General features: G+C 58.7%; 1 protein-coding gene across 1 annotated transcript; it reads left to right on the top strand.

The window, feature by feature from the left end:
- Positions 1-14,693: 14,693 nt before the first annotated feature.
- Positions 14,694-19,631, top strand: LOC134429270 (peroxisomal biogenesis factor 19-like). The gene is made up of 8 exons (XM_063176401.1): positions 14,694-14,790; positions 15,613-15,710; positions 15,784-15,949; positions 17,095-17,180; positions 17,274-17,432; positions 18,140-18,316; positions 19,087-19,131; positions 19,382-19,631. Exons 1-8 carry the CDS (start codon positions 14,730-14,732, stop codon positions 19,424-19,426), a joined length of 837 nt encoding a protein of 278 aa, XP_063032471.1. The 5' UTR covers positions 14,694-14,729; the 3' UTR covers positions 19,427-19,631.
- Positions 19,632-20,420: the final 789 nt, after the last annotated feature.

Genomic DNA, 20,420 nt, shown 5'->3' with positions numbered 1-20,420 from the left:
AACACTGGGAATGGACACTGGGAATGGACACTGGGAATGGACACTGGGAATGGACATTAGGGACGGACACCAGGATGGACACTGGGGCTGGCACAGAGCCCCCACAGAGGAGGTGACATTGGTGACACAAGAAGTACCACTGGTGACAATGGCCCGGCTGTCCCCAAGAGCTCGGTGACCCCAGCGGCCTCCTCACCCTGAGGTGACACATCTGTCCCCATCTGTCCCCCGGTGTCACACAGGACAAGGACCACAAGGGACGAGGATGCTGCAGGCTGGGCCGGCTCCTGGCGGTGTCCCCAAACTGTCCCCACATTGTCCCCACGTTGTTCCTGTGTCCCTGCACTGTCCCCACGCTGTCCCCACGCTGTCCCCTCGCTGTCCCCGTGCCAGCCTGGCTCTCCCCAGCCCCGGTTGTTTTCCAGCTGCTCCTGGAATTAATCAGAGCCGCTCCTGCCGTCCCCATCCCCATCAAAGGCGACACCTCCGCGTCACCCGCGGTGGCCCCGAGGGGACAGAGGTGGCACCGCGGTGACAAAAGCGGTGCTGGGGGGTGAGGGGACCCCGCCGAGGTGGCACTGGGGACACAGCGGGTGGCACCGAGGGGACAGAGGAGCCTGGGGGCTGCTCCGGCCCTGGGGCTGCTCCCCAGGTGAGGGAAGGGTGGAAAAGCAGCACGGGCTGGAAAAACACGGTTTAATTAAAAGCATGGCTTAATTAAAGCCGGCGTTTAATTGAAAACAGGTTCAAGAGGCGGAGAATAACTGGGTTGCAAACGTGGGTTAAAAAGGGGGTTGTGGAGGTGGGTGGGAATGGGTTGAAAAATGGGTAAAAAAAATTGGGTGAAAAGCATGGATATCAGGGATAAAGAATGGGGTAAAAATATGGATAAAATGGGTAAAAAAATGGGTAAAAAGTGGGTTTAAAAATGGATAAAAAACGGGTAAAGAACGTGGATAATGTGGATAAAAGATGCGTTAAAAGTATGGATAAAAATGGGTGAAAAGCATGGATAACGTGGATAAAAGATGGGGTAAAAATATGGATAAAAATGGATAAAAAATGGGTAAAAAGCATGGATAATGTGGACAAAGGATGGGTTAAAAATATGGATAAAAATGGGTAAAAATGGGTAAAAAATGGGTAAAAAATGTGGATAATGTGGATAAAGGATGAGTTAAAACATGGATAAAAAAAGAGTTAAAAAGATGGATAAAAAACAGGTTAAAATGGATTAAAAATGGGTTAAAACCAAGTATAAAAAACAGGTTTAAAACATGGATAAAAGGTAAAAAATGTGGATAAAAAAGGTGTTAAAAACATGGATAAAAGATGGGCTGCAGCCACCAGGATGGCACAGAGTCCTCAGGGTGTCCTGCTCTGTGTTTTGGGGCAAAAATCCACTTTTCCCCCCCCTGTATTTTGTGACTAAAATCCACTTTTCCCACTGCATTTTGGGACAAAAAATCTGCTTTTTCCCCACTGTGTTTTGGGATTAAAATCCCCTTTTTCCCCACTCTATTTTGCGATAAAAAGTCTCTGTATTTTGCGACTAAAATCCATATTTCCCCCACTGTATTTTGGGGCAAAAAGTCGCTTTTCTCTGCTGTGTTTTGACACAAAAATCCACATTTATCCCCTGTATTTTATGATTAAAAGTTGCTTTTCCCCCCACTATATTTTGGGACTAAAATCCCATTTTCCCCTCTATTATGGTACTAAAATCCCCTTTTCTTCGCTGTATTTTGGGACTAAAAGTTGCTTTTCCGCCGCTGTATTTTGGGACTAAAATCCACATTTTTCTGCTGTATTTCGGGGCAAAAAAATCGCTTTTCTCTGCTGTGCTTTGAGACTAAAATCAACATTTCCCCCTCTGTATTTTGGGACTAAACCGCACATTTCCCCCTCTGTATTTTGAGACTAAAAGTCACTTTTCCCCCCCTGCATTTTGGGACTAAAAGTTGCTTTTTCCCCACTGTTTTTTGGGACTAAAATCCACATTTCCCCCCCTGTATATTGGAGTGAAAAAGTCACTTTCCCCCACTATATTTTGTGACTAAAATCCACATTTTTCTGCTGCATTTTATGGCTAAAATCCACTTTTCCTTGCTGCATTTTGGTGCTAAATTCCATTTTCCCCTCTGTATTTTGGGAGTAAAATCCCATTTCCCCTCTGCATTTTGGGACTAAAGTCCCCCTTTCCCCCACTATATTTTGGGACTAAAATCCGCTTTCCCCCCTCTGTACTTTGTGACTAAAATCCACATTTTTTCCTGCTGCATTTTGTGGCCAAAATCCACTTTTCCCTGCTGTGTTTTGGTACTAAATTCCATTTTCCCCTCTGTATTTTGGGAGTAAAATCCCATTTCCCCTCTGTATTTTGGGACTAAAGTCCCCCTTTCCCCCACTATATTTTGGGACTAAAATCCGCTTTCCCCCCTCTGTATTTTGTGACTAAAATCCACATTTTTTCCTGCTGTATTTTGTGGCCAAAATCCACTTTTCCCCGCTGTGTTTCGGTGCTAAATTCCATTTTTCCCCGGTGTATTTCGGGATCAAACGCCTCTGCCGGCCGCAGCCCCGCGGTGACGGCACCGGGGCCGCGTCCCCCGGGGGAGGTGACACCGGGGTGACACCGGGGTGGCACCGGGGTGACACACGGGGGGGACGCGGCCGCGGGAACCGCGCGTGTGTCACGCTGGGAGCGGAATGGGAGCGGAATTCCAGCCCCGGGCGGGACGCGGCTCCCAGCGAGGGAATGGCCGGGAATGGGATTTCAGGAATTCCTCGGCTGGAAAAAATTTGGCTGGGAGCAGCTGTGGGATGGGATAAAGGGAGTGAAAAATGAATGTGTGGGGAAACGGCGGGAGGAGGTTTTGTTTGAGTTTGTTTTTTAAAAAATGATTTTATTTGAGTGTTTTAATGGTATTTAAATTAATTTTAAATTTAAATTAAATATTTTATGTATATGGATATTTTATTTAAATTAAGTATTTTATTTAAATAAAATATTTTATTCAAATAAATATTCTATTTAAATTGAATATTTTAATTCTATTTAAAGTAAATATTTTTTTAAAATTAAGTATTTTATTTAAATTAAGTATTTTTTAAAATTAAGTATTTTATTTAAATTAAGTATTTTATTTAAAGCAAGTATTTTATTTAAAGCAAATATTTTATTTAAAGCAAATATTGTATTTAAAGCAAACATTTCATTGAAACTAAATAGTTTAATTTTATTGAAGTTAAATATTTTATTTTTATTTAAATTAAAGTGTGTCTATTTAAATTTTTAAAAGAATTTCATTTTATTGACAAAAATTATTTAATTTTATTTAAATTTTTTTTAAAAAGTAATTTGATTTAACTTTAAAGAAAAGGAAAAACAACAGGAGGAGGTTGGGTATTTTATTTGAATTAAAAAAATATGAAAACAACAGGAGGAGGTTGGGAATTTTATTTAAATTAAATAAAAATAAAGGGGAAAACAATAGGAGGAGGTGGGAAATTTTATTTAAATTAAATAAAAATAAAGGGGAAAACAATAGGAGGAGGTTGGGAATTTTATTTGAATATAAAAAAATACGAATGGGGAAACAACAGGAGGAGGGAGGGTTGGGAATTCCAAAATTGGAACAAGCCCCAAACCCAGCCCCAAAAACCAAATCAGTGACAAACCCTGAATCGTTCCAAGGCCAAACCAACCCCAAAGTCTGAACCAGCCCCAAAATCAGCCGCAAAACCTGAATCAACCCCAAGATCTGAATCAGCCCCAAGACCAACCCCAAAATTGGAACAAGCCCCAAAACCCAGCCCCAAAATCAGCCCCAAAAACCAAACCAGTGACAAACCCTGAATCACCCCAAGGCCAAACCAACCCCAAAGCCTGAACCAGGCCCAAAAAACAGCCCCAAAATTGGAACAATCCCCAAAACCTGAACCAACCCCAAAATCCAGGCCCAAAATTGGAACAAACCCCAAAAACCAGCTCCAAAATCAATCCTAAAAACCAAACCAGTGACAAACCCTGAATAGGCCCAAAAACAGCCCCAAAACCTGAACCAGCCCCCAAAACCAGCCCCAAAATTGGAACAAGCCCCAAAACCTCAACCAGCCCCAAAAACAGCCCCAAAAACCAACCCCAAAATTGAAACAAGCCCCAAAACCCAGCCCCAAATTCAGCCCTAAAAACCAAACCAGTGACAAACCCTGAATCATCCCAAGGCCGAACCAGGCCCAAAATTGGAACAAGCCCCAAAATCAGCCCCAAAATTGGAACAAACCCCAAACCCAACCCAAAATCAGCCCTAAAAACTGAACCAGGGACAAACCCTGAATCACCCCAAGGCCAAACCAACCCCAAAGCCTGAACCAGGCCCCAAAAACAGCCCCAAAAAGCAGCCCCAAAATCCAACCCCAAAACTGGAACAAGCCCCAAACCCCAACCCTAAAATCAGCCCCAAAAAACTGAACCAGCCCCAAAATCCAACCCCAAAATTGGAACAAGCCCCGAAACCCAGCCCCAAAATCAGCCCTAAAAACCAAACCAGTGACAAACCCTGAATCATCCCAAAGCCTGAACCACCCCAACCCCTGAATCATCCCCAAACCCAAATCCTGAACCATCCCAAGCCCTGCTCGCCTTCTCCCTTCCCCCAAAAACCCCAACCCTGACTCATCGGGGCCTTTTAGGGCAGCTCCAAACAGGAAGCGAAGCCGAAATTCGGGGAGCTCCAAACGAGGCCAAATTGGGGCACGTTGGGTTAATGGCCCCATTCAGGCCCTTAATGAGCTGCCTTAATTAGGGCCGGGCTTTCCAAGGTTCAGCCGAGCTCCTAAATCATCCCCGGGCACAAACACGCGGCTCAGTGCCGGGGGTTTGGGGTTTTTGGGGTTCGTTTTGGGGGTAAAACACTCCCAGAACTGGAAAAAAGGTGTGGTGGTTTTTTGGGGTTTTTTTTTGAGAAGGTTCTTTTGTAGGGTTTTGATGGGATTTGTTGAGTTTTGGGATTATTCAGTTCTTGGTGTTTTGCATTTGTACCTGAGCCCTGAGGTTTGGGACACCCAAATCCCCCCCCCAGGATCCCGAAATCCTCCTAAAATCTTCAAGTCCCTTTGGGGTCCCCAAATCCCTCCCAGAGACCCAAAATCCCCCCAAGATCCCAAATCCCTCCAGGAACCCCAAATCCCCCCAGGACCCTAAATCTCCACAGGATCTCAAATCCCCTCAGGATCCCAAATCCCCTCAGGATCCCAAATCCTCCCAAGGTCCCCAAATCCCCCTAAAAGTCCCTCCAAAATCCTATAAAAATTCCCCCCCAAATCCCATTAAAAAACCCCTAAATCCCCCAAAATAACCCCAAATCCGCCCCAGCCGGGGATTGGTGTGGGAAGGGGGGCTCAGCTCCAGCAGAACCACGGCCACCAGGAAATGTCCCTGTCCCTTGTCCCCTCCTTGTGGCCACCAGGAGCTGGCCCTGTCCCCTGTCCCTGTCCCCTGTCCCCTCCTTGTGGCCATTTCTGTTTTCCTATGATTTCTGTTTTCCCAGGAATTCTGTCTCCCTGGATTTCTGTTTTTCTGGGATTTCTGTTTTCCTGGGAATTCTGATTTCCAGGATTTCTTTTTTTCCCGATAGTTCTGTTTCCCTGGGATTTCTGTCTCCCTGGAATTCTAATTCCAGGAATTCTGTTTTCCCGGGAATTCTGTTTTCCCGAGATTTCTGTTCTCTGGGGTTTCTGTTTCCCAGAAATTCTGATTCCCTGGAATTTGGATTCCCTGGATTTCTGTTTTCCTGGAATTCTGATTCCCGAGATTTCTCTTTTCCTGGATTTCTGTTTCCCCAGGATTTCTGTTTCCTGGAATTTTTGTCTCCCTGGATTTCTGTTTCCCCTGGATTTCTGTTTTGCTGGAATTTCTGTTTTCCAGGGATTTTTTTTTCCCCCAGCTTTAAACCCCGTCCCCAATCCCACCCCCCCCGTTCCCTGGACCCTCCCTCCCACAAATATCCCCAAATTTGGGATCGCCGCTCCCCCTCCAGGCCCTCTCCCACAGCAGATCCCAAATTTTGGGGCGTTGGATTTGGCTTCGGCCCCGAACCCCCGCGAGGTGACAGCGCCGGGATTAATTACCTAATTAACCCTGGGATCCAATTAGGAGATTTCCATCCGGGTGCCTCCGAGATAAGAGATCCCAAACCCGCCCGGGGCGGCTTCCAGAAGGTTCGGGAGTGGCCGCCGTCCCGTCCCGGCTCCCAAAGGGCTCCAGGGCGGATTTGGGGTGATGGAAAAACGGGGCTGGACCCGAAAACCCGCCCGGGAAATGTCCCCCCAAGCCCGCACCCCCTTTTCCCCTGCCCGGGGTCCCCCCAAACCCGTTCACCCCTCGGGAGTTCCCCAGGAACTGAGGGGGTGCAAGAGCAGCAGAAAAAAGGGAAGGAAATGGAAATGAAGATAAGAAAAAAAAGTCCCTGGGGGTGGGGACAGACCCAGAGCCCCTCGGAACCCGCGTGGGGTGATCCCCCCAAAAACAGCAGCACCTCCGGGGGGCTGTGCTGGGCTCTGGGGCACCCCAAAATCTGGGGCACCCAGAGGGGCTGAGACCCACGGGCTCACCCAGCCACTGCCCGTCCCTGGGACCCCCATTCCCTTGGAAATCAAACCCTGGGACCCCCATTTCCTTGTGTCCCCCCATCCCTGGGACCCCCATTTCCCCAGGATCTCCATGGCCCAGCACCCCATTCCCAAGGAACCCTCTCCTGTTCATTCCATCCCTTGAAATCTCCATTCTCCCAGAATTTTGATTCTCCCAAGACCCCCCATTCCCACGGGACCCCCCCATTCCCACGGGAACCCCCATTCCCCCAGCATCCCCATCCCGTGACCCCAAATCCCTGGAGCCCACGTTCCCCTGGCACTGCCATCCCTGAGTACCCCAGCTCTGGGCACCCCCATTTCCATTGCACCCCCATTCCCAGTGACTCCCCCTCCTCAGCACCCCCAATCTCAGGGACCCCAAATCCCTGGGACCCTCCAATCCCCCGAGTCCCCCCCCCAATCCCTGAGTCCCCCCAGCCCTGAGACCCCCATTCCCAGTGACTCCCCCTCCTCAGCACCCCCATTCCCAGTTCCCCCATTCCCCAGCACCCCCCAATCCCTTGGTCCCCCATCCCTGAGTCCCCCCAGCCCTGGGACCCCCATTCCCATGGCCCCCCCATTCCTGGTGACTCCCCCTCCTCAGGACCCCCATTCCCAGTTCCCCCAATCCCCAGGACCCCCATTCCCAGTTCCCCCAATCCCCAGGACGCCCCATTTCCCTTGGACTCCATCCCTGGCACCCCAAACCCCCCCGAGCCCCCCGCTCCTGGGCACCCCATGTCCCACCTTGTCCCCACCCTGTCCCCATCCTGTCCCCACCCTGCCCCCGCCGTGTGCCACCCCCACGTGGGGACAGATGTAAATTCTCTTCCTTCCCCTTTAGCTCAAGAGCCACCAGGCTGGGGACAGGTGGCCCTGGCTGCGAGTGACAGCCGGGGACACCGCGATGGCCGGGAGGGTGGCACTGCTCCTGTGGGGTGAGTGCCACAGGGATTGCTGGGGAGGGGGCACAGAGGGGCACGGGGGTCCCCTGATGTCCCCAGGGCCAGCAGGGCCAGTGGGGGACAGAGGCAGTGTCACCACAGCGTAGGGTGGCCCTGGGGACAGGGATTGGGGACAGGGATTTGGGGAGAGGATTTGGGGACAGGAACGGGGGGACGGGAACTTGGGGACAGGGATTTGGGGGCAGAGATGAGGAACAGGGATGTGGGGACAGGGATTGGGGAGAGGAATTTGGGGACAGGAATGGGGGGACAGGGATTTGGCGACAGGAATTTGGGACAGGGAAGAGGGAAAGGAATGGGGGGACACGGATTTGGGGACAGGAACGGGGGGACAGGGATTTGGGGACAGGGATGAGGAACAGGGAATTGGGGACAGGGATGGGGAACAGGGATTTGGGGACAGGGATTTGGAATTTGGCACCTTGGGGCTGGGGCAGCTGTGGGGACAGGGATTTGGGGACAGGAATTTGGGACAGGGATGAGGGAAAGGAATGGGGGGACCCGGATTTGGGGACAGGAACGGGGAGACAGGGATTTGGGGACAAGGATTTGGGGACAGGAATGGGGAACAGGGATTTGGGGTTTGGCTCCTTGGGGCTGGGGCAGCTGTGGGGACAGGGGGACAAGAATGCAGGGACAAGGGGACAATCACCATGGGGATGTGGCCATGGGGACAGGTGCCATCAGAATGGGGCCATGGGGACCATGTGGCCGTGGGGCTGGCGGGGGTGACCTGAGCCATCACGGGGGTGGCCGCGGTGTCCCCGTGGTGACGTCCGTGTCACCTGAACGTGGCGCGTGGGCGGCTGTGACAGAGTCGTCCCCTGGGAGCCTCTCCAGACCTGCTGGGGACTGTCCCCGAGCACTTTCCCACAAGAGCTGCTGTCCCCACGGGGACAGCTCGGGGACAGCCCCACACCCCGTGTCCCCGAGCTGCTGTCCCCACGGTGCCACCCCCACTGAGCCCTGTCCCTTCTCCCTTCCAGCCCAGACCCTCGGCCTCGCTGGTGAGTCCTCGGGGGATGCCATGGTCCCATCCCGCTGTCTCCAGCCCCATGGTGGCCCTGGCAGGCTGGTGTCCCCTGTCACCCGCAGGTGCCCATGGTGGCCCTGGCAGGCTGGTGTCCCCTGTCACCCACAGGTGCCCAGACCACCCAGCTCCTGGTGGATTCTCCTTGGAGGCCGGCGGTGCTGTGGGACGAGGTGACACTGACCTGCCAGGGCTCGGGGAGCGCCGGTGCCACCGCCTGGTACAAGGACAGGAAGCACTGGTGGCTGAAGGGACCTGACCACTTCACTGTCACCAAGAGTGGCACCTATGAGTGTGACAGACCCGACACCGGGCGCAGCCCCCCTGTGACTGTCTCAGATGGTGAGCAGGGTTTGGGTGTCCCCAGGCTGGCACCTGCTGGGACCCCGAGGGCTCTGGGTGGGCTCTGTTCCCTGAGTCACCTCCTGTGTGACCCGAGCCTGTCCCCTGCTCTGGGGACATCCCAGTGCTGGAATTGGGGACCCCTGGTGCGCTGGACCCTCCAATGGGGGGTCCTGGTGCCATCGGGTGTGACAGGTCCCCTCTGTCCCCAGATGATCTGGTGCTGCAGGTGCCGGTGCGGGTGCTGCTGGAGGGGGACACGGTGACACTGCGCTGCCGGGGATGGCTGAACAGCAAGGTCACCTCGGTGTCCTTCTACCGAGAGGGGACAAAACTGAGGGGGCTCCCTGATGGCACAGAGCTGTCCCTGTCCCCTCTGCAGCTGAGCCACAGCGGCCGCTACAGCTGCGAGGGCTGGGTGGAATACTGGACATCAGAGAAGTGGCGGTCAGCGCCGGTGACAGTGACAGTGCACGGTGAGCCCCCCACAGCCCGACACCCCCACAGCCCCTCCCCAGGGATTCAGGCTCACAAATCCCCTCCTCTCTCCTTCCAGAGCTCTTCTCGGTGCCAGCGCTGGTGCTGGAGGGTCCCCCCGAGCTCACCGTGGGGTCCCCCCTTAATCTCAGCTGCCTCAGCACCCCCAGCCCCCTGCGGCCCCCAGCCCCCCTCCTGTACGTGTTCTATCGGGACGGGTGGGTGGTGGGGGGCCCGCAGGGGTCCCCGCAGCTGCTGCTGCCCGCCGTGGGGGTCTCCCACTCGGGGAATTACAGCTGTGAGGCGCAGTCCCAGTTTGGGACCGTGAGGAAGAGCAGCGCCCAGCTCAGCGTCACGGTGCGCAGTGAGTGCGGGGATGGGCACGGGGAGCCCCCTCAGAACCCCCGGGTGCCCTGGCTGGGGACCCCCAGCACAGCCTGGGCGCTCCCAGCCCTCCCTGACACGTTTCCCGTGTCCCCCAGCCCTACCTGGGGACACCCAGCCCTCCATGACACCATCCCCGGGTGTCCCCATCGCTGCCCGGGTCCCTCCCCAGCTCCTTCCATCCTTCCCCGGGTCCCCCAACCGCGCCCCGTGTCCCCCCACATCCCTTCCCGGTGACACCCTGGCTCCCCCCCATCCCTTCCCACGTCCCTGGTCGGGTCCCCCAGCTCTTTCTGGGTACCCCCATCCTTCCCCAAGACCTTTTCCGTGTCCCCCCATTACTGCCCGGGACCCCCATCCCTGTCCCCGGGTCCCCCGACCACTCCCCAGGTCCCTCCCCATGTCCCCCCTCATCCCTTCCCAGGTCCCTCCCCAGGTCCCCCCATCCCTGTCTGTGACCCCCGCACTGTCCCCGTGTCCCCCCATCCCTGTCCCGGGTCCCCCCTCACTGTCCCCATGTCCCCCCATCCCTGTCTGTGTCCCCTCACCCCTCCCTGCTGTCACCCCCCTCCCTCTCCCGGTGTCCCCTCCCTGTCCCCCCCTATTTCCAAGCCCCTCCATCTCTGCACCCCCCTCCCTCCCTGGGGTCCCCCTGTCCCTCTCTGCCTCCCGTGTCCCTCACTGTCCCCTGCTGTCCCCCCGTCCCGCAGGGGTCCCACCCTCGGGGGTGTCCCTGTCAGCGCAGCCCCCCCGGGCACAGGTGGCACTCGGGGACAGCCTGGTGCTGAGCTGTGCAGTGGCCATGGGGACAGGTCCCCTGTCCTTCTCCTGGCACCGGGAGGGCTCAGGGGCACTGCTGGGCACCGGCCCCCGCCTGGAGCTGGGATACGTTGGGGACAATGACAGCGGCCAGTACCGGTGCCGGGTCAGCGACGGGGACAGCGTGGCCGAGAGTGACACCATGAATGTCACCGTCCTGGGTGAGCGGGACCCTCGGGCTGGGGGTGACCCCACCCACGGCACCCCCATCACACCTGGCCATGTGCCAGCCCTGTCTGTGTCCCCGCAGTGCCCGTGGCCAATGCCACCATCACCCTCTGTCCTGTGTCCCTGCAGTGCCCGTGGCCAATGCCACCATCACCCTCTGTCCTGTCTGTATCCCCACAGTGCCCGTGGCCAATGCCACCATCACCCTCTGTCCTGTGTCCCCACAGTGCCCGTGGCCAATGCCACCATCACCCTCTGTCTGTGTCCCCACAGTGCCCGTGGCCAATGCCACCATCACCCCCGGTCCCCTGGCACACCAGGTGCACACAGGTGACAACGTGACCCTGCGCTGCTCGGTGCAGGTGGGCTCAGCCCCTGTCACCTTCACCTGGCTGCACAACGGGCAGGAGGTGGCCCGGGGTCCCCTCCTGGAATTTGGGGACATCGCTGTGGGACATTCGGGCACCTACCAGTGCGTGGCCACCAACCAGCTGGGACAGGACGGGCACCGCGTGTTCCAGGCACTCAGCCCAGAGCTGGCGCTGGAGGTGACAACGTGGGGACACAGGGACACAGGTGATGGCGCTCGGGGACACTGTGGGGGGCTCAGAACCATGGATTTGTCCCTGGAGGTGACACAGAGGGGACAGGGCGCAGGTGGCATCACCCAAAGTCACTGTGGGGGTCTCAGAACCACAGATTTGTCCCCGCTCTGTCCCTGGTGACAAGGAGGGGACAGAGTAGAGATGGCATCAATTCAGGGACACTGTGGGGGGCTCAGAACCATGGATTTGTCCCTGGAGGTGACACAGAGGTGACATGGAGGTGACAGGGCACAGGTGGCATCATTCAGGGTCACAGGGGGGTGCAGCCCCCCCGGGTGACCCCAAAGTGTCCCCTCTGTCCCCAGCAGTGGCCGCAGGGGTTGGCAGCTCCCTCCTGGCCCTGGTCCTGCTCGGGGCGGCCATCGTGGGCTGGCAGCGGTGCCACCGCCGCGGTGGGTGACAATGGGGACAATGGGGGGACAATGGGGGGGGGAAATGGGGGAGTAATGGAGGGGGACAATGGGGACAATGGGGACGGGGCAATGAGGACCATGGGGTGGGGGACAATGGGGACAATGGGGACAATGGGGACAATGGGGACGGGGCAATGAGGACCATGGGGTGGGGGACAATGGGGACACAGGGCTGGGGACAGTGGGGACAATGGGGGGACAACGGGGATAATCGGGTGGGTGACAATAGGGACAATGGGGACAGTGGGGAGAATGGGGGGGACAATGGGGACACAGGGGTGGGGACAATGGGGACAAGGGGATGGGGACAGTGGAGTGGTTGACAATGGGGACAGTGGGGACAATGGGATGGGGACAGTGGGGACAATGGGGTGGAGACAATGGGGACAGTGGGGACAATGGGGTGGAGACAATGGGGGCAATGAGGTGGGGACAATGGGGACAATGGAGGGACAATGGGGACACAGGAGTGGGAACAATGGGAACAATGGGGACAATGGGGTGGAGACAATGGGGACAATGGGGACAATGGGGACAATGGGGACAGTGGGATGGGGACAATGGGGACAATGGGGACACAGGGATGGGGACAATGGGGTGGAGACAATGGGGACAATGAGGGGGACAATGGGGGGGACAATGGGGACGATGGGGTGGGTGGCAATGAGGGGACAATGGAGGGACAATGGGGGGGACAATGGGGACGATGGGGACAATTTTGGGTCCCCTGACCCCCTTGTCACCCCACTGTCACCCCCCCTTTCCCGCAGCCCCCAGGACGCCCCAGGACAGGTGAGTGAGGGAGGGGCCCGGGGGTGTCCCCATGTCCCCAAATGCCACCTGGAGGCCACCCCCCCTGTCCCCATTGTCCCCACAGGACCCCCGTGGTGCCCCTCGAGGGGGAGGAGGTGCTCTACAGCCACGTGGTGCCCACGGCCAGGCCAGCGGGTGAGTGGGGACAGCGGGTGGCATCGAGGTGGCACCGGGGGGTGGCATTGGGGGTGGCACCGGGATCCCAAATGCCACCCCCATGGAGCTGCCGGGTCCCCAAATGGCATCAAGGGGACAGCGGTGACATTGATGGGAATGTGCTGGGACAGTGGGTGGCACTGGGATGGCAGTGGGTGGCACTGGGTGGCACCGGTGTCTCCCGCAGGGTCCCCAAGTGCCACCCCCGAGGAGCCCCAGGTGACCTACGCGGAGCTGCGAGCACCGAGGTGGCACCCGGGGGACAGCGGGGACTACGAGAACGTGCTGTGACAGCGGGGTGGCACCGGGGGGTGGCACTGGGTCCCCAATGCCACCCAGAGGACAGCAGTGACATTGATGACACCGTGCTGTGACACTGGGGTGGCAGCACTGGGTCCCCAATGCCACCCAGAGGACAGCAGTGACATTGATGAGACCATGCTGTGACACTGGGGGTGGCACTGGGTGGCACTGGGGACAGCCACATGCGCGTGTCCCCTCATCCTGTGGGTGCCCGCCCTGCCCGTGGCCACCGTCCCTCTGTCCCTGCCCCTTGTGACCGTGGCCACCACAAGCTGCTGGCAGCTGTCCCTGTCCCCTCTCCATGGCCACCAGGACCTGCCCCTGTCCCTGTCCCTGTCCCTGTCCCCTGTCCCCTGTCCACGGTCACCGTCCCTCTGTCCGTCCAAGCTGCAGGAATTTGGGACTGGCGACACCCCAGGGGGGTTTTGGGGACACTCTGGGGTTTTGGGGACCGCCCAGGGGGGGTCCCAGCAAGCGGAGCCCCCCCCCGATGGAAGGAATGAAGGTTAAACTTTGATTTCTGTCACATTTTTCATTTTTCTGCACAATAAATTCAATTCTTGTCCCCAAATCCCACCCGGGACTGAGCCCGCCCTGCCCCAACCCCACCCGGGACTGGGGGGGGGGGTCCCCAGGAGGGTCCCGGCGGTTTTGGGGGGCTCAGGGTCCGTCCCAACCCCCCGGGACGCTCGAGGGTTGTTCCTCGCCTTGTCCCCAGTGGTGACACGGGGGGATGCTGGGGGAGGGGTTGGGACCCCAAAACTGGAGGTGAAAAGTTTGGGACCCCAAAACCAGGACCCCAAAACTGGAACCCCAAAATTGGGAGGTACAAGGTTTGGGACCCCAAAATCTGGGATCCCAGAAGTGGGAGGTGCAGGTTCTGGGACCCCAAAATCTTGGACATCCAAGCTCTGGGACCCCAAAGGTGGGAGGGGCAGCTCTGGGACCCCCAAATCTGGGTCCCGCTCCCATTCCCATTCCCGATTCCGTTCCGAGTTTTTCAGTGGGCGTGGCCAGCGCAGGGGGCGTGTCCTCTGGGGCGGGTCCCGTTCCCAATTCCGTTCCGGGTTTTCCGGGGGGCGTGGCCAGCGCAGGGGGCGTGTCCTCTGGGGCGGTTCCCATTCCCGTTCCCGATTCCGTTCCGGGCTTTTTGGGGGGGGGCGTGTCCCCGTGGGCGGTTCCCGTTCCCGATTCCGATTCCGTTCCGGGTTTTCCGGGGGGGGGCGTGTCCCCGTGGGCGGTTCCCGTTCCCGTTCCCGTTCCCGATTCCGTTCCGGGTTTTCCGGGGAGGGGGCGTGTCCCCGTGGGCGGTTCCCGTTCCCGTTCCCGTTCCCGATTCCGTTCCGGGTTTTCAGTGGGCATGTCCTCTGGGGCGGTTCCCGTTCCCATTCCCGTTCCTTGATTCCGTTCCGGGTTTTCCGGGGGGCGTGTCCCCGTGGGCAGTTCCCGTTCCTGATTCCGTTCCGGGTTTTCCTGGGGGGCGTGTCCCCGTGGGCGGTTCCCGTTCCCATTCCCGTTCCCGATTCCGTTCCGGGTTTTCCGGGGGCGTGTCCCGGGGGCGGGACGGGGCGTGTCCCGCGGCAGCGCCCCCTGGCGGCGCAGGGCGGAGCGGGCCAAGATGGCGGCGGAGCCGGGTCCGGGCCCGGGGGCCGACGCGGAGTTGGAGGAGCTGCTGGAGAGTGAGGGGGGCCCGGGGGGGAGCGGGGGGTCAGCGGGGTGTGGGGGGACTGCGCGGCGTTGGGAGCGATGGGGGGCGAGGGGGGCCGGGGGTCATTGGGGTGAGGCGGGACCGGGGGTCGTGAGGGGCTGGGGGAGACATTGAGGCGAGAGGGGGTCATCAGGGGCTGAGGGTCAGTGGGGTGAAGGGGTCGTAAGGGGCTGGGGGTCACTGGGGTGAGGAGGAGGCCTGGGAGTCATTGAGGTGAGGGGGATCTGGGGGTTATTGGGGTGAGGGGGGTCGTGAGGTGGTCTGGGGGTCATTGGGGTCTGGGGGTTATTGGGGTGAGGGGGGTCGTGAGGGGGTCTGGGGGTCATTGGGTTCTGGGGGTTATTGGGTTATTGAGGTGGGGGGATCGTGAGGGGCTGGGGGGGGTCATTGGGGTGAGGGGGGTCCGGGGATTATTGAGGTGGGGGGGGGGTCTGGGGGTTATTGGGGTGAAGGAGGTTGGGAGGGGCTGGAGGGGTTATTGGGGTGCAGTTTCTGGGGTGCAGTCGGGGTAGGGGTTTTTGGGGTGCAATCAGGGATAGGGGTTATTGGGGTGCAGTTTTTGGGGTGCAGTCGGGGTAGGGGTTTTTGGGGTGCAGTTTTTGGGGCGCAATCAGGGATAGGGGTTATTGGGGTGCAGTTTTGGTGGGTGCAGTTTTAGGGGTAGGGGTCATTAGGGCGCAATTTTTGGCGCCCACCTTTACCACACACATCCCGGCGGGTTCCCATGACCTCCCTGTGGGGCTGCACCCCCGTTTTGGTACCCCCTGACCCCAAACCCCCCGTGCCCCCTCAGGTGCCCTGGACGACTTTGAGCGCAGCCGCCCCGCGCCCCCTGCCCCTGCCAGCTCCTCCTGCCCCCCTTCCCCTCCCTCAGCCGCCGACTCCGCCAAGGTGAGCGCCCCAAAAACCCCGGCCCCCCTCTGCGTGTGCCCTCTCTGGGGCCGTGCTACGCCGTGCTGGGCAGGACTCGCTGTTCTCCTCGCAGGAAAGGTTCTTCCAGGAGCTCTTTGAGGGCGAGCTGGCGGCGCAGGCGGCGGCTGAGTTCCAGGAGGCCATGCAGGAGCTGGCACGGCAGGAGCCACAGCTGGTGGAGCAGTTCCAGAAGCTCTCGGAGGCTGCTGGGAAAGTCGGTGGGTGTGGGGGGGATAGGGGGGTCACAGCCCTGGGAGGGGTGTGCTGGTTATCCCCGTTTGGGACTGGGGGCAGAACTCCAGCAGGGTGCTGCATTATTCCCGTTATTCCCAGTATCCCCAGTCCCATCTGGAATTGTCTCCCCATTTAGGACTGGGGACAGCACCCCAGTGGGACCCCACATTATTTCCATTATTCCCATTATCCCCCATCCCAATTCTGTTCCCAATTCCATCTCAACCCTATTCCCATTCCCATTCTCACCCCATTCCCATCCCCATGCCAATCCCATTCCCATCCCATTCCCATCCCAATCCCAAATCCATGCCAAGCCCATTCCTACCCCCATTCCTGCTCCATTCCCAACCCCATTTCCACCCCATTCCCATCCCCATCCCAACCCCATTCCCATCCCATTCCCAAATCCATCCCAACCCCTTCCCAAATCCATCCCACCCCAACTGCAATCCCAAACCCATTCCCAAGCCCATTCCCACCCCATCCCAATCTCAAATCCATCCCAACCCTGTTCCCAACCCCACCCCAACCCCATCCCATTCCCAAATCCATCCCAACCCCATCCCATTCCCAACCCCATCCCAACCCCGTCCCAATCCGAAATCCATCCCCAGCCCATTCCCAAATCCACCCCATTCCCATCCCAACCCCATCCCAATTCAGAATCCGTCCCAACTCCAACCCCATTCCCAGCCCCATCCCATTCATGACCCGATCCCAACCCCGTCTCACCCCAATCCCAAACCCATCCCAACCCCATCCCAACCTCATCCCAACCTCATCCTGACCCCATTCCCAATCCCATTTCAAATCCATCCCATTCCCATTCCCAACTGCATTCCCATCCTGACCCCCTCTCAACCCCATTCCCGTGCCAACCCCATCCCATTCCCAAATCCACCCCAATCCCAAATCCATCCCAACCCCATTCCCATCCCGTCCCCATTCCTATTCCCATTCCCACCCCAATCCCAACCCCATCCCCACCACACTCCCATCCCAACCCCATCCCATCGTGTTCCCAACCCCCTTCCCACCCCATCCCAACCCCAACCCCGAATCCTTCCCATCCCACATCCATCCCAACCCAATCCCAATCCCACCCCAAATCCATCTCACCCCACAGGCAGCGACGCGGCCTCGCAGCAGGAATTCACCTCCTGCCTCAAGGAGACGCTGAGCGGGCTGGCCAAGAACGCCAACGACCTCCAGGTACCCCTCCCTCCCTCCCTCCCGCCCTTCCCGGGGGTGTCCTGGGGGTCCCGGGGGTCCCGAGGAGCTTATGGGGTGCCGGGGGTCCCGCAGAACTCGCCGGGATCCGAGGAGGAGCTGGCCAAGGCCCTGGAGGGGCTGGGGCTGGACGAGGGCGGCGGCGACGGCGTCCTGCCCGTCATGCGCAGCATCATGGAGTCCCTGCTGTCCAAGGACGTGCTCTACCCCTCCCTCAAGGAGATCACCGAGAAGGTGGGACCCCAAAAACCCCAAAAACCGGGAGGGCACCCCAAAAAACCTGGGGGAGTCCCCAGAATCCTGGTCGGATGAGTGGGAAATTCAGGGGTGTTATGGGGACATGGTGCAGTTCCTGCTGTCCAAGGATGTGCTGTACCCCTCCCTCAAGGAGATCACCGAGAAGGCGGGACCCCAAAAACCGGGAGGGACCCCAAAATATGGGGAGGGCACCCTAAAAAACCTTAGGATGGTCCCCTGGGGTTTGGGAAACTCAGGGGTGTTATGGGGACATGGTGCATTCCCTGCTGTCCAAGGACGTGCTCTACCCCTCCCTCAAGGAGATCACCGAGAAGGTGGGACCCCAAAAACCGGGAGGGCACCCCAAAAAACCTGGGGGAGTCCCCAAAATCCTGGTCGGATGAGTGGGAAATTCAGGGGTGTTATGGGGACATGGTGCAGTTCCTGCTGTCCAAGGACGTGGGGCTGGGATTGGCTGGGATTTGGGGGTTCCATAGGGATTTGGGGGTGTCTGCAGTGACCCCGGTGTCCCCTCAATGTCCCCTCGGTGTCCCCAGTACCCGGAGTGGCTGCGGCAGCATGAGGGGACCCTGTCCCCGGAGCAGCGGGCGCTGATGGGGCTGGGATTGGCCGGGATTTGGGGTTTCCATGGGGTATTTGGGGGTCCCCTCACTGTCCCCTCGGTGTCCCCTCGCTGTCCCCAGTACCCGGAGTGGCTGCGGCAGCACGAGGGCTCGCTGCCCCCGGAGCAGCGGGCGCGGTTCGGCCAGCAGCAGGCGCTGATGCTGCGGATCTGCGCCGAGCTGGAGCGGGAGCGGCCCGAGGAGCCCGAGGGGCAGCGCCGGGAGCGCTTCGAGACCCTGCTGGACCTGATGCAGCAGGTGCGGCTGGAGGGCCACGTGTGTCACCTCCGTGTCACACCCGTGCCACCCCTGGGGCCCTCTGACCCTCCCCTTGGGCTCTGGGTCACCCCCCGTGTCACCCCCCTGGGGACCTGGGTCACCTCCGTGTCACCCCTGGGGCCCTCTGACCCCCGCGGGGCCCTGGGTCACCCTGGTGTCACCTCCCCGGGGCCCTGTGTCACCCCGGTGTCACCTGTGTGTTACCCCCATGTCCCTCTGACCCCCTGGTGTCACCCCCGGGTCCCCTCCGTGTCACTTCTGTGTCACCTCTGTGTCCCTGTATCCCCCTGGGTCCCTCTCTCCCTTCCCTCTGTCCCCTCCATGTTCTTCTGACCCTGCTCCATGTCCCTCTGTCCCTCCCCCCATGTCCCTCTGTCCCCTCTGTGTCCCCCCGTGTCCCCTCTCATGTCCCTCTGTCCCTCTCATGTCCCTATGTCCCCACCATGTCCCCATGTCCCCCCTGTGTCCCCTCTGACCCTCCCCATGTCCCTCTGTCCTGTCCATCCCATCTGTGTCCCCATGTCCCCCCCCATGTCTCGTCTCCTCTGTGTCCCCTCCATGTTCCTCTGTGCCCCTCCAATGTCCCTATGTCCCCCCCATGTCCCTCTGTCCCCTCTGTGTGTCCCTCTCATGTCCCCATGTCCCCCAATGTCCCCGTGTCCCCTCTGTGTCCCCTCTGACCCTCCCCATGTCCCTCTGTCCTGCGTGTCCCTCTCATGTCCCCGTGTCCCCTCTGTGTCCCCTCACAGCTGCAGGACCTGGGCCACCCCCCCAAGGAGCTGGCAGGGGACACGGTGAGTGTTTGGGGACACCCCTGAGGGCTTTGGGGTCACCCAAAGGGTTTGGGGTGCCCCCATGGATGTGGGGCGCCCCTGTGGGATTTGGGGTGACCCCACAGATTTGGGGTGAATTCACAGCTTTGGGGTGTCCCCGTGGCTTTGGGGATCCCCCCATAGATTTGGGGTGTCCCATGGCTATGGGGCGTCCCTGTGGGATTTGGGGTGACCCCACAGATTTGGGGTGACCCCAGTGTCCCCCCCACAGCCGCCAGGACTGAACCTCACAGGGGAGCAGTGCCGCCTCATGTAGGGCACGTTTGGGGTGACCCCACAGATTTGGGGTGTCCTCCCCATTGATTTGGGGTGCCCCCCCGGCTTTGGGGTGCCCCATGGCTTTGGGGTGCCCCATGGCTTTGGGGTGCCCCATGGCTTTGGGGTGCCCTGGCCCCATAAAGGAGGTGCAGAGGAGCCCAGCAGTGGGGTTGGTGCCTCCCCCCCCCACCCCAATTTTGGGGTTTTTTTTTGGGGTGGGGGGCGCAGGGACCCCCCCCCCAATGTGGGGAGGTGTCCCCCCCTCACCCCCCCGGTGACCCCAATAAAGAGATGGTGACGGGAACGGCTGTGCCTGCTCGGGGACACTGGGGACATTGTGGGGACAGTGGGGACATTGGGGGGACATTGGGGGGACATTGTGGGGACATTGGGGGGACATTGTGGGGACATTGTGGGGGCATTGGGGACATTGTGGGGACATTGGAGACACTGCGGGGACATTGTGGGGGCATTGGGGACATTGTGGGGACATTGGGGGGACATTGTGGGGGCATTGGGGACATTGGGGGGACATTGGGGGGACATTGGGGGGACATTGGGGATATTGGGGACATTGTAGGGATGGGGGGGACTCTGCAGGGACATTGGGGAATACTGGGGGGACACTATGGGGACAATATGGGGACACTACGGGGACACTGGGGATACTGGCGACCGTATAGGGATGGGGTGACCCTACAATCACAAGGGACCCAAAGTGACCCTACAGCAACATTGCGCACCCTGCAGTGACCCTAAACAGGGGTGACCCTACAATAACTGTGGGGTGACCCCATAACCCCATTGGTGACCCCGCAGTGACTGTAAACACAGGGGTGACCCTATAACACAGGGGTGACCCCATAACCCCATTGGTGACCCCGCAGTGATCCTAAACACACATGACCCTGTAACACCACTGGTGACCCTACAGTAACACAGGGGGTGACCCTGCAGTGACCCCTAAACAGGGATGACCCTACAATAACATT

This window comes from Melospiza melodia, chromosome 25 (assembly GCF_035770615.1).
Source record: "Melospiza melodia melodia isolate bMelMel2 chromosome 25, bMelMel2.pri, whole genome shotgun sequence".
Classification (NCBI taxonomy): Eukaryota; Metazoa; Chordata; class Aves; order Passeriformes; family Passerellidae; genus Melospiza; species Melospiza melodia.
Note: the sequence above shows the minus strand (reverse complement) of the source record. Positions and strands in the feature narration are given on the sequence as shown.

What these genes read in the sequence shown, in the direction of transcription:
- LOC134429270 (XM_063176401.1), top strand. Translation starts at nt 14,730, where the DNA reads ATGGCGGCGGAGCCGGGTCCGGGCCCGGGGGCCGACGCGGAGTTGGAG. An exon ending in TCAAGGAGATCACCGAGAAG is followed by an intron (nt 17,433 to 18,139) that starts GTGGGACCCCAA and finishes CGCTGTCCCCAG; the next exon opens with TACCCGGAGTGGCTGCGGCA. An exon ending in TGCTGGACCTGATGCAGCAG is followed by an intron (nt 18,317 to 19,086) that starts GTGCGGCTGGAG and finishes GTCCCCTCACAG; the next exon opens with CTGCAGGACCTGGGCCACCC.